We start from the raw sequence: 14,678 nt of genomic DNA on the forward strand, positions 1-14,678 counted from the left end.
CACCAATTGCCAGCTCCGCCCTGCCCAGGCCCCAAGCCTCTGGCCCAGACCTGGGGCCTGGGCAGGGGCCCCCCAAGCTCCCTCCAATCACTGGCTCCACCCCTGCCCAGGAGCCCCTGGCTCAGGCCCTTCACAGGTTGCTCAGGACCCACGCGGGGCCTACCTCAGAGTGACCTGGGTGCCAAGAAAGTTCCCGGGACCCAGGCTGCTGGGCGCCTACATATGCAAATTAACCCAGCAAAGATGGCCTGCCATCTTCGTTGGGTTAATTTGCATACTTACTCTGATTGGCTGTGGGCGTAGCAGAGGTACGGTCAATTTACGTTTGTCTATTATTAGGTACTAGGGGCCCAGTGCATGAAATTCGTGCACGGGAGTGGGGTCCCTCAGCCCAGCCTGCCCCCTCTCACATACTGGGAGCCCTCAGGGGATGTCCTACTGATGGCTTAGGCCTGCTCCCTGTTGGAGCAGTCTGTCCTCCCTTTTCGGGAGGCGACCAGGCTGATCAGGGGAAGGCGCCAGCCCCATCACCCTGCTACTGCAGCCACTGCCAGTCACCGCAGCCACCAAGATATTTTCATCAACATGGACTCCAGTCCCTTCACCATGAAAAAATGACAACTTTCTTTAGGCATTTTCAAGATGTGCCTTTCATAAGATATGACATTTCTTTATTTTTCTTTTTATCCTCACCTGAGGATATGCTTCCATTGATTTTTTTCCCTTCCCTCCGATTCCAGGCTCGGCCACATCCCAAGCCTACAGCCTCCGCCCCAGGCTGTAGACTTGGGAAGCAGGCACCACCGCCCCCCCCCCCCCCGCCCCTCCGATCCCAGGCTCGGCCCCTTCCCAAGCCTACAGCCTCCACACCAGGCTGTAGGCTTGGGAAGCGGGCACCCCCGCCCCTCTGATGGCAGGCTCTGCCCCAGGCTGTAGGCTTGGGAAGCGGGCAGCCCCCGCCCCTCTGATCCCAGGCTTAGCTCCTTCCCAAGCCTACAGCCTCCGTCCCAGGCTGTAGGCTTGGGAAGAGAGTACCCCCATCCCCCAAGCTTAAAGCCTCTGCGGGATGGAGGCTGGGAGTGACCTGGGTGCTGAGGAGGTTCCCGGGACCCAGGTATGTATGCAAATTAACCGCCATCTTTATTGTGTTAATTTGCATACTCACTCTGGCTGTGGGCGTAGCGGAGGTACGGTCAATTTACATGTTTCTCTATCATTAGGAAAGATGATGGTTATCTTTTTGTTTTTAATATATTTTTATTGATTTCAGAGAGGAAGGGAGAGAGAGAGAGAAACATCAATGATGAGAGAGAATCATCAATCAGCTGCTTCCTACACGTCCTACACTGGGGAATGAGCCCGCAACCATGTGCCCTGACTGAGAATCGAATCGCAATCTCCCAGCTCTTAGGTCGACACTCACCCACTAGGCCAAGCTAGCCAGCCTCACCATCCTATATAATAAAAGGCTAGTATGCAAAAAGCCTGAAAGGCAGAACAACCGAGCAACTAGTCGCTATGACGTGCGCTGACCACCAGGGAGCGCGCGCGGAACATTGCAAGCATTGGCAGCAGGTGGCAGAGCACAGAACATGGTGGGCGTCAGCCGCGGCAGGATGGTGGAGCAGGTGAGCTGGGGCACCAGACCAAGGCGGGCGCCGGTTGCTGTCATCAGGGCGAGCCTCTGCTGGTTACTGAAAATTCTTTGCTCCCACACGCTGCAGTCCCGCCCAGTGCTCACACCTGCTGCCGGCGCTGGAGCCACCACTCACACCCGTTGCCAGCACCCGGCGCCAATCGCTCAGTGCCGTCAGCAGGTGTGAGCGGCAGCTGCTGGCCCCGATCACCCCTCAGGGCTTCTCCACCTCCCCCTGCTCCTGAGGGGTGATCAGGGCCAGCAGCCACTGCTCACACCTGCTGCAGGCACCAGAGCCGCCACTCGCACCCACTGCTGGCACCCAGTGTGGGTCCCAATCACTCAGCACCCTCAGCGGGTGCGAGCGGCAACTACTAGCCCCAATCACCCCTGGGGGCTTCTCCACCTCCCCCTCCTCCTGAGGGGCAATCGGGGATGCAGCTGCTGCTCATACCCGCTGACAGCACCAGCCCCACTTGCTTCCGCTGCTGGCACCGGCCCTAATCACTCCGCGCCATAAACGGATGCAAGTGGGGCCAGCTCCCTCAATGCGTGGGAGCGGCGTCAGCAGGAGCAGGGCTGCCAGCAGACAGGGGACCGGGGCCACAGCGGGAGGGGCCGGGCCGGGGCACGGAGGATGGGCCGAGACCCGCCCCTGTGCCCACTGCAGCCTCACGGCCCACAGTTCCTTTCAAGGTGCACAAATTTGTGCACTTGACCCCTAGTCTATATAATAAAAGCCTAAGTAACCGTTACAGCAGAAAAACCAGAACAACCAGCCACTATAATGTGCACTGACCACCAGGGGGCAGACACTCAATGCAGGAGCTGCCTCCTGGTGGTCAGTACACTCCCACAGAGGGAGCGCCGCTCAGCCAGAAGCCGGGCTCACAGTTGGCAAGCGCAACAGCAGTGGCTAAGGAGCAGAGAGCCAAGCGGTAAGGAGCAGAGAGCAGGCAGGTGGTAAGGAGCAAGGAGTCCCAGACTGCGAGAGGGTTGTTCAACTGCCAGCTACCCCCGAGGGGTCCCGGACTGTGAGAGGGCACAGGCCGGGCTGAGGACTAGCCACCCCCCAGGCACAAATTTCGTATACCAGGCCTCTAGTTTCTTAATAAAAGTACAGAAAATGATACACTCATGGTAAAAGGGTTGCTGCAAAGAAAGACTAATCAGTTATTTCACTTCAAAAATTCAAAGGTCTCATCATGGCCTCCAATTTATGTATCCCCTAGTCAAGAAAATAAAAGATTGGAAGTAGGGGGAAAAACAACTAAATAAGTGCATACTTTCCACAGAATTCAAAACATAACCACAATTTAAAAGTTTACTTTACTGATTTATCATACCAAGTAGTTATATAATAGCAATGTAAAATTTTATCCAAATAAAGATTATCATTTCCTATTTTCTGTACCATATGCAATTGTGTAGGGACAAAGAAGGTTTGGATTAGATATTAGATTTAATACCACAGATATCTTTAAGCTTACAAAGTGCTCATAATAAGTTTCAAAATGCAATAGTTTTAGGATTCTGAAACACTTGTCTCTACTATTATGTTAAGATATAAAGAAACTATATTGATCTAAAATACAGCCTACTCCAAATATAAGTATAATGGCATTCAATACACATAAAAATTTCAAAATACATTATATGCCTTTTTAAATTCTCATTTTTGAAGACTTGTAATGGTATGGGGATATAATTACAATACCAAGTTATGTGACAAGAACAAGGTTCAATTGCATAGAGGATTAGAAGGAAATATACCAAAACATTAATGGTAGTTATATGTATGGGACAGATAGTGATTTTTATTTTTATATCCTTATCATATTCTCAGTAGTTCACCTATGTTCTATATTACTGAGTTTTAGAGACATTCAAAAACAAAGTATTATTAAAAACTGTTTTGCAATTACTCACCACATTGTAATAGCTTTTGTTAATGGCAGTAGTATCAAATCCTTTGGGAGGACTCTTCAATGTTCCAGATTTGGGAGACACGGGTTTTTCTGAAACAAAAATGTAATGTAGTTTTACTGATCAAAACTAGAGACAACCAAATGCACCAGCCCCCACATAGCCCAATATGACTGGTCCAGCAACCTCAATTGAAATGAACCAAAAAGGGGAAGCTGAACAGAAGGCCTGCGCACCTCCTGGGGGCACCACAGTGCTAGCATCTCCTCATGCTCAACAACCTGACCTCAGAGAGCTGAGTAAAGGTAAAATATTACCCATGCAGAATTAAAGAAAATATTGGCATATATTTCACAAAATTAAAGCATCAAGACCCACAGTCTTGATTGTATTTCAGGGATTCTGATCACTCAGAATTCAAAAGTCTCTCTAAACAATATGGTCTGGCTCAAAGTGATAGACAAAGGAGAAGAAAGGCCACCCAAATGGGGGGAAAAAACAACAGAAAAAACCACACTGCCTTAAGAACTTCCACACAAATGACAACAATGAAAGCTGCCATGAATACTGCAAGGATTCAAATATCTTTAAGTTGCATGGCTTTTATTCAACATCCATTCAAGAGAAATTAAGCACAATTGGTATTCAAGAAGTGCTTTCTGATAACATAGCTCTCAGAATATGTGTGTGTGTGTGTGTGTGTGTGTGTGTGTGTGTGCGCGTGTGTGTGTGTCTATCACTGGTTCTACGGGGAGAGGTGTGTCTAACATTAGTTCTATGTGTGGGTTTGTCTATCTCTGGTTCTATGGGGTGGGTGTGTCTGATAGCTAAAAAATGATACAAGCCACTATTACTGAGGGGTGGGGAAATGGTGAGAACGTAATTTAGTGCTACCTTTCCAGTGGCCAACTAAAGAAACAGGTTTTCCCTTTCTTACAATAAACTGTAAGAATGCTGAAAACAACAGAACACAGATACGATAAAAGAAAAAGAGAGTGGGGACTCAACACTGGCAATGATAGGAAGGGGCCTGTGGGGGGTGAGAAAGGGTGGCTCCAGGGGCTGGGGTGCAACCAATGCAGGAATAAGACAGCCCTGGTGCAATCTGAGCAGAGTAGAATGGGGTGGATCTCTTGGTGACTTGCATGACTGATAAAAAGAAGACTAGAAGCTTCTATTCAAGCCTCTTCTCTGTTGGTCCAGAAGAACAGCAAGAAAGTGTGCTGGCTATTCAGGGATTGGGTATACAACCATTTAGAAATCAAAACCCAGAACCTGACCCTGCCAACGTGTATCTCAAATCTACACGATGCTCCTGCAGGACCACCAGGATTTGCCTGGTACAAGAAAACCTCTGGGAGCCTGAGGAAGCAAATGTTACTCCTCTCTGCAGGAATACTTCTGCAACCCATAGTATAAAGATATCCCACCCAGCCATCACCCATTCCAAACCAAAGAAGGGTGAGGGCTAGAGAAAACACTTATTTCCAGCAATGCAAAAAAAAAAAAAAAACCATACACAAGGTTCTGTGTTACCTTTGTTTCTTTCCCTGCACAGAAAATATTTATATCAAACACTGTTCTTTCACAGTTAAATTAATAACTGTGTCCAACAGCTTGCACTTTGTCACTTTTTGATGTCAAAAATAAACAGAAAATATTAAGAATGACAAACTTAGGAAGTGGCAGTGTGACTGCTTATTAAAGATCTGTGGATCAGCCAATGACAGTCACACATTTAATTAAGTTCTCACATCACTGCTAAACATAGGTTATTACTCATCATCTCAAGCTAACCAGCACCTAAGTTAAGTTGTTGTTTCTTTTAAAGAGAGCCTTTACTGTACAGATAATGAGCTACCTAGAAATGGGAGAAATTAATGCATCAGAAAAAAAATTGGAAAAAAACCTGGTGAATGTTTATGCACACATGAAACTGTACTTGTGAGGATATAGAACATGATTTGTTCTCCCCCCCCCCCATTTTAGCCCTCAATGGGATTCTTTTTCCAACTGCACACACCTCATCACACTGCCCACTAATGACTGATAGCCTCCATGTTTACTTAATAACACAGCAAGCAATGTCACTCATTCCTAGAACCAGCCCTGTTGCTTCTCTTTCCTTCCATCTCCTTTGAATTTAAAAATTCTGTTTGTGTGTATAAAATGCAGTAGATAGCCGAAACCGGTTTGGCTCAGTGGATAGAGCGTCGGCCTGCGGACTCAAGGGTCCCGGGTTCGATTCCGGTCAAGGGCATGTACCTTGGTTGCGGGCACATCCCCAGTGGGAGGTGTGCAGGAGGCAGCTGATCGATGTTTCTCTCTCATCGATGTTTCTAACTCTCTATTCCTCTCCCTTCCTCTCTGTAAAAGATCAATAAAATATATTTAAAAAAAAAATGCAGTAGATATCCATGGGTTTTACATATAAAAAATGTGTACAAAAAATAAATGCTAAGTACAGATTCAGGAAGGCTACACAATGCATTTGCAGCAAGCATTATAAACATCTTTATGCAGACTCTTTGAGATATTTGTGTTTAAAGAGGAACAATTTCAAAAAGAAACCACAAATAAGTCAAAGGTACAAATACATGAAGCTTGACCAGAACACTGCCATCTCTCACCACAAGAGGGCAAACAATCACGGCTCCTTATACTTCCCCAAGTGGTGGAAGAGAGAAATGGGACATGCTTGAGAACTTACCTGGACACACACAGCCCAAAAAGTATCACTTAAAGGTAGACCTCAGTTTTGTTTATTCAATAAAATATTTGTAAACCAAATGAAAAGAAAAACTCACAACTTAAAGGAAGTCAGTGTTTTTGTTTCATAAGAAAATGATCATAACAAGATCACCAGTTAGAGGAATCTGTATGGTTAAGACCTGGCACACTTTGCTTAAAGAAAGTGAAGCATTAAATACACTGTAAGTTACAATGCTTACATAATATACACTTTAAAAAGCAATCCCATTCCAAAATCAAAAAGCCACATAAATTACTGAAAAGATGCAATACTGAAATGTTAAGTGATCCTAGCATTTTAATCTTAACAGTTATAAAGTGATATGGTAAAATATTTGCTTTTGCTTTTTTCCCTCTCAGATGCCAACATTTAAAATGAGATGGGGATAACTTTATTTTGAATTTACTCAGGTAATTTGAAAACACTAGGGATGAGAAGTTATTCCCAAAAGAAATTATTCCTTTGGTTTAACTGTGACATAAAGCAGCAGTCACCAACCTTTTGGACCTCACAGACCACAGTGGTCCGCGGTCACCAGTTGGCAACCTCTGACATAAAGAATAATTAGCATAACAGATCGCCAATATTACTTTATTTTTACCTTAAAAAATAAACAGAAAATGTTTCCAAAGTTACTTGCATATGCAAACTAGAGAGTCCAGGTGACAGCCACCAAGAGCTCTTGAACAACAAAGGCAGTTACACACACACACACAGAAACCTAGGGTTAAGATGAGAATTTCAGGCAGAACGAAGTGCTGCAGTCACTCCTGCCATAAACAAACACTTATAAATATGTAATGGCTGGTTCTTCTTAGGCTACATCTGTGAAACCAACTACAGTTAGCCCTTAAATAACAGGAGTTTGAACTGCACGGATCCACTTTAGTGTGGATTTTTTTTTCCCCAATAAATACTGTAAATATATATTTTCTTAGTAACATTTTCTTTTCTCTACCTTACTTTATACATATAAAATCTGTGTCAATCGACTGCTTGGGTTATCAGTAAGGCTTCCTCACTTGGATTTTCAGCTGAGCAGAAATTGGCACCCGAATCCCCATGTTGTTCGAGGGTGAATCGTATTACCAAGAGATATTAATGACATTCAAATAAATTTGAAAACAACTCCCAGAAGCCACCTGAAGAGAACTTTGAGACCCACTCAAACTCTATCTTTCCTAATTTGCTAAGGTTAACTTTGAAAATTCCATGAGGAGAAATACCTGAAAAGTACAAATTCATTCATTTGTATTTTTTACTATCATACCAGAATTCCCATTGAAATGAGTTATTCATAGCAGAATTCAAGAAAGCCCAGATTCAGCAGACATCTACCCAATCAGTGGGCTCCACTCCTGATGATGTACCCATTACCAGCTCTGTGACCTCCTAATAGCATAACCTACCAGCTCTGTGACCTCTTAATAGCATAACCAACCAGCTCTGTGACCTCCTGATGGTGTGCCCATTACCAGCTCTGTGCCTCCTGATGCAGTGCCCCATTTCCAGATCTGTGCCCTCCTGATGGTGCCCCATTACCAGCTCTGTGCCCTCCTGATGGTGCGCCCATTACCAGTTCTGTGATCCCTAAATGCTGTGCCCATTACCAACGCTGACTTCCTGATGGTGTGCCCATTACCAGCTCTGTGCCCTCCTGATGGTGTGCCCATTACCAGCTCTGTGATCCCTAAATGCTGTGCCCATTAACAACGCTGACCTCCTGATGGTGTGCCCATTACCAGCTCTGTGCCTCCTGATGCAGTGCCCCATTTCCAGATCTGTGCCCTCCTGATGGTGCCCCATTACCAGCTCTGTGCCCTCCTGATGGTGCGCCCATTACCAACGCTGACTTCCTGATGGTGTGCCCCATTACCAGCATTGTGCCCTCCTGATGGTGTGCCCATTACCAGCTCTGTGCCCTCCTGATGGTGTGCCCATTACCAGCTCTGTGCCCTCCTGATGGTGTGCCCATTACCAGCTCTGTGATCCCTAAATGCTGTGCCCATTACCAATGCTGACTTCCTGATGGTGTGCCCATTACCAGCATTGTGCCCTCCTGATGGTGTGCCCATTACCAGCTCTGTGACATCTAAATGCTGTGCCCATTATCAACGCTGACTTCCTGATGGTGTGCCCCATTACCAGCACTGTGCCTTCCTGACGGTGTGCCCATTACCAGCTCTGTGACGCCTAAATGCTATGCCCATTACCAACTCTGACTTCCTGATGGTGTGCCCATTACCAGCTCTGTGCCCTCCTGATGGTGCCCATTACCAGCTCTGTGACATCTAAATGCTGTGCCCATTATCAACGCTGACTTCCTGATGGTGTGCCCATTACCAGCTCCGTGCCCTCCTGATAGTGCCCATTACCAGCTCTGTAACCCCTAAATGGTGTGCCCATTATCAGCTCTGTGACCACCTCATCCTCACTATAAAGGGAAAGACCATCATCCCTCTCCATCCTTGACTCCAGCATCCTCCTGGAACAGGCCCAAGTGCTGTTCTCTCGTCCCCAGGAGAAACATGATTCACCGGCATGTGAGACTAGCCAAGGAGCTGCTCTCAGATCTGGGACTCAGCCTGCCCCAGCCCTCAAGCTCAAGGGCCAGTGCTGCAGCTGTCCAGCTGTCCCATGGACTGACCAGGTCCAACCAAGTTACAGACTAAGTCACATTTCCCAACAGCTGTGTCTATTAAGGTCAAAATGACATTTCATCCCGATCAACCTGATACCATTACTGTACTCTAAGCTGGTTCTACACTTGAATAGATTAAAAGAATATTATTTATTTGTGCCATATGCCCTGGATATCCCAGCAACATTTGCCTTCTGGGGTTGTGGTGAGGACTGAATGAGGTCACAAATAAAAAGCACTTTATATAATAACCAGAACATAATAAGCAACCACAAAATCTTGACTATTGTTAATTTCATTATAATAATGATGAAAAAATACTGTTTATCAACAAACACAGAAAAATAGCAGCAATGAGATACTATTTCACACCCATTAGGATGGCTATTATAAAAAAAAATGCTAGAAAGAATGTGAGAAATTAGAACCCTTTTGTATTGCTGGTGGGACTATAAAATGATACAGCTGCTGTGGAAATAGCATGGCTGCTCCTCAAAATTTAACACAGAATTACCATATGAGCCATAATCCCACCCCTAGGTATATACCCAAGAGAACTGAAAGCAAGGACTCAAAAAGATACCTGTGTTCATAGCAACATTATTCATAATAGCCAATAGGTGAAAACCCAAATGTCCAGCAACAGATGAATGGATAAACAAAATGTAGTGAGACAGAAAATATATATATTTGTCTCTGCCTCCAGTTCCTGGCACAAAGCTAAAATCTATGTAATTCCCTTAAGTGATAAGAGCACTAGCAGCATCTTTTGTTCTACTGAGGTGACTCTCTGGGTCAGCTCCCAGATGGGGGCTGGTCACCAAAAAGACCCAACCATGATTAGAAGCTTGGAATTTTCAGCCCCACCTCTATTCCCAGGAAGGGGAGAGGGGCAGGAGATTTGAGTTAATGATCAATGATGCCTATGTGATGAAGCCTCCATAAAAACCCCAATAGTATGAGGTTCAGAAAGCTTGCAGGTTAGTGAATACATCTACATGCTGGGAGGGTGGCACTCCCCAACTCCACAAGGACAGAAGGTTCTGTGTGCAGGAACCTTCAGGACCTCACCCTATGTGCCACTTCATCTGGCTGTGCATCTGTATCCATTATTATATAACAGATCAAGAAACATAACTAGCTAGCATTTCCCTGAGTTCTATAAGTCATTCTAGCAAAATATCAAACCCAAGGAGGGGTCATGGGAACCCTGATTTATTGCCAGTTGGTCAGAAGTCATTATACCTCCAATGTGGGGTTACAGTAAAAAATTACTTCCGATAGAACAAAAATTAGAGAAGAATTACAATACTCAGCCCAAGGTCATTTACACAAATTCAACTGAATAAAAGCACATAGTATATATATATTGAGCACATTCATTTCTTTCTGTTCCTTCTCACCTAAAGGAAAAGCATCGGTCCATTCTGCCAACACTCCACTTACCACTGGGCTTGATCTCTCGGACGTAGTTGCTGGGGAACCAGCCAGTCCTGCCGTTGTGTGTGCCCTCCCACCAGCCCCCTTCCTCCACTCGAGTGACATGGATGACATCTCCTTTCGTAAAGGAAAGCTCATCTTCATTTGTCTGTTGGAAGTTAAACTTTGCTCTTACTACCAGTTGATTGTTGCTATTATCGGTCATGTCCTAAAAAAGGGAGAGGGGAAGAAAAATTTCATGAAGTACTGTCTAAGTCATTATGGAATAATTATATATTTTACTATTATAAATATAGTATGATTGCCCCTAAACAGCAGAGGAAGGTTTAACTTTGAGAAATTTAAGTTTCCTATCTCCCTCAGTGCACCTTGACCACCCCACCACCCCATTTCCAGTCCAGGAGGAAACTCTCTTAATGGCCTGAAAGGTCTTATTCCTTTCACTGTTATGTCTACATATCCACATTTTCACATACATTTTTATGGAATTACATTATACATACTTCTCTACAATTTATAAAAAGTTAATACACTGTAGTCATTTTTTCAGGAATACTTATAGTTACTTTAATCTTAACTAACTTTATGGCTGCCATTAATTAATCAATTCTCTTTTACTGGATTTAAGGCTATTTCTAGTATTTTTTCTATTGCAAAACAAGGCTGCATTAAAACTACATGCACTTCTATCTTTGAACATATCTGTAAATAAATCTATTATGTTAAACTCAGGTCACAGAACATGTATGACATTCCCAATTTTAGTACCTATTTATAAACTGCCATCCAAAAACATTTTACAAATTTATACCAAGCTACATTCCAACCAACAGCATCTAACCAATACTGAATATTGTCAAGTATTTTTATTCTTGCCAACTGGTGGAAAGAAATGGCACCTCATTTTAGTTTGCATTTTTCTCAGAGATTAAGCATATTTACAGATCTCTCAAGTGTGGGAAGACAAAGGCAGACTTGACTAGAGTTTCTTTTTATCTCCACCTATATCCTAGAATGGGCAGTAGAGGGACTTGCAACCCAGACACACCATAAGAGCAAACGAGAACAACAAAAATCGTGCCCTCCTGGCCCAAGGAGCAGCAGGCACTGACAGTGGGTACAGGCACTCAGCCTGCACCTGGGTGTCCACAGAGACTGCATAGGACATCCCACACCCCACAGAGAGCACCAGCACTCCACCTTTGTAGGTGATATTAGCAAAAATTAGATGGGGACTCCCAGCCTCCACCCAAACCAGGTGGTAGCAGGCTACCACATTATTAAATATCCTATAATATTTAATTCTTATTTATCTATTTAAATTTTAACTATTATATACTATAAATATAAGTACTTATATATTATATTACATATTAACTATTGTGCATTATAAATATATAACAAGGCATCTTCCCCTGCTCCCCTGCACTCCACCTAGCCCCAGGGGACCACCCAGACCCAGAATCTCCTCACATTCCATGCAGCCTCAGGAGAGGACTAAGCAAACTAAGCTGTCAATGGAACCTATAGCCTACCAACCTAGGCCAGGACCACTCACTAAACCCAATCAGGGCCGAAGGCCGCTAAGATACAAGACTGAGGTAGGATCCAGCATCTCCTACCTAATACACTCTCCAAAGTCTCCAGGATACAATAAAAAACAGCTCATTCCAAGAACATGGAAAATCACAGCTTAAATGAGAAAAGACACTGATACCTACAGCAAGATGAAGCAGATGCTGGGATCATCAGAAAAAGTTTTCATCATCAAAAGGCCTGAAAAAGCAATTACAAATTCTCTCAATACAGAATAAAATAGAAAACCTCAGAAAAGAAACAGAACTTATAAAATTTACTCAAACTGACAGTGAAAAAAGAAAAAAGAGGAGAGCTCCAGGAACTTGTGGGAAATAACAAAGATCTGAGACTGGTACCATCAGAGTCTTAGAGGGGAAAAAGAAGAGCGCTGAAGAGTGGTGTAAGAAATATGGTTGAAAGTGTCCCCAATTTGGCAGAAGAATCACACATATAGATTCAAGAAGCTGAGTGAACCACAAATAGGATTAGCCTAAAGAAATACAGACCAAGTCACATCACAATTAAACTTTCAGAAAACTAAAGACAGAAAAAAAATATTAGTACAGGATAAAAAAGACATCTGTGGATATGCGAGATCTCAAAAACTTTACTTCCCATGCACCCTTTCTCAAGAAGGTGTGAAAGATGTGCTCCTTCAAAACAGGGGAATTATCCAAGAAAAAAATGATGGTAGGGAGAAAGCGGTAGAGATAACTTAGGTCACAAGGAGTCCGCAGGATGATGATGTAAAAAACCTCAGACAGGGCAGCTGGCAACAGCCTGATAACCAAGAAACTCAGTGAACCAAAAGATTTCAAATTCCTTAGGAAGAGGAAGGTGAAAAATCCTAACATGTCTGAATGTACAAGAAGAGATTATTAGAAAAAGGCAGAAGACTAGGATTGCAACCTGCAAAAGGTACACAGAGAACTAAACAGGCAATAATTATTCAGTCCAAAAAAGAAAGTGTTGTCATGCAAGGAAGAACAGTCACAGCACAGATCATGGCTCCATTATGAGTCTGAGTCTAATAATGTTATACTAAACACTGGCCTAACAGAAGCCAACTCATGAGGAAGCATTTATGCAGGTAAGAAGCTCAGAGGCAGTAGAAGACCCCAATCCCCTCTTACATTGTGGGAAATCCACATTGATAACTCTTCCAATTAAAAAAAATTAAGCTTAATATAGATATTTTATTTAGAGACACACAGGCAAATACATAAAGAATCAAGGGGAAAAATGGAAAGTTGCTGTCTCTACTGATTTTTTTCCTAATACCAAATCTTGGAGAATTAATTGCCTGCCTCTTTAAATGAGGTATCACTAAATAAAAAGATACAAAAGATAAAGCACAAACACAGTGTTAAGGCAAATCTTCAAGAAGAGGAGCTGAAAGAATTCCTAAAATATTTAATTATTATTTATCTATTTAAATTTTAACTATTATCCTATATAATAAAAGCGTAATATGCAAATCGACCAAATGGCAGAACAACAGGTCGGCGGGGGCGGGGCCAGTGAGCAGGCGGCACCAGGCAGCCAAGGCGCATGCCAGTGGGCAGAGAGAGGGGATGGTAATCAGGGGGTGCCTCCTCTGATTGGCCCACCTGTCGCCTCCCAAAGAGGGAGGCCAAACTGTGGGGAGCGGGCCTAAGCCATCAGTCAGACATCCTCTGAGGGCTCCCAGACTGCGAGAGGGCACAGGCCGGGCTGAGGGGACCCCTCCACCGAGTGCACGAATTTTCATGCATCAGGCCTCTAGTCCTATATAATAAAAGGTTAATATGCAAATTGTCACCTGGATCAGGAGTTCCACTGGGAGTTCGACCAGGGGCGGGGGCCGGCCGGGCAACCGCTCGTGGCCCCTCCCCCCAGCCAACCCCTCTCCTGATCGATCCTGGGCAGGCCAGCCTGACCCCACCCAAGCACAAATTCATGCACCAGGCCTCTAGTATACTATAAATACTATATTATAAATATGTATATGTTATATTACATATTAACTATTACACATTATAAATATATAACAGTATTATAAATATTTAATAATTCAAATAATACATTAAGTATTTCTCTAATAAATTAAACATTTAATGCACACTTAATATTTAATACTTAGAATATTTAATAAAGAAATATGCCTTTGACATTTGGCAATGAAAGCTCTGGCCAACACTGTCAACTCAAGCATAATGCTTGCTGGCACACTTGAATGATGAGAAGTGGGATAAAGCTCGCTTGTCCATGTGAAGTTCACATTTGAAAAAATGGCACATTTTTCTGGTTCAATTTTCCCTGTTCTGAATCAGTGAAACATTGTCGGGCTTATGATGCTGTATCAGATTCTCTCTTTCTGCAAACCATTACCCTCACTCATCAGTTGTTGTCTACTATGATCTTCATTATTCTCCTACTTGTGGCTTAACCTGGCTTTCAGTAAAAGCACACCAGCCGATCCTGGTGATAAAGTCCCACGACAGAATACGACACAACAAACAAACCTGCAGAGCAGGCCCCCGTAAGGAGGTCAAACTGCCCCTGGGTGACCCTACTACCCAGCCCATTCACCTCAGCTCAGCAACCAGCACTGAGGCCCTCTCTGCACACAAGTTTGGCCTGACCTAAATTGAGGAATGGCGACACTTTGTCAGGACCTTATAAATTAGGTAATTAGACTCTCCTGACACTTATGAATTCTCTAC

General features: G+C 43.9%; 1 protein-coding gene across 7 annotated transcripts in view; it reads right to left on the minus strand.

The window, feature by feature from the left end:
• ARHGEF7 (Rho guanine nucleotide exchange factor 7) overlaps positions 1-14,678 on the minus strand; it is a 138,959-nt gene that overhangs the window by 55,376 nt on the left and 68,905 nt on the right. For 6 of the 7 annotated variants that reach the window (XM_080662672.1, XM_080662671.1, XM_080662670.1 and 3 more), the window contains exons 5-6: positions 10,402-10,603; positions 3,566-3,654 (exon numbers count right to left, since the gene is read on the minus strand). In XM_080662672.1, coding sequence (XP_080518798.1) covers positions 3,566-3,654; positions 10,402-10,603 — 291 coding nt within the window. Of the gene's footprint in view, positions 1-3,565; positions 3,655-10,401; positions 10,604-12,116; positions 12,172-14,678 lie in introns of those variants that run through there. The other variant, XM_080662675.1, reaches the window with a different exon arrangement.

The sequence above is a fragment of the Plecotus auritus genome, assembly GCF_963455305.1.
Source record: "Plecotus auritus genome assembly, chromosome: 3".
Taxonomy (NCBI): Eukaryota; Metazoa; Chordata; class Mammalia; order Chiroptera; family Vespertilionidae; genus Plecotus; species Plecotus auritus.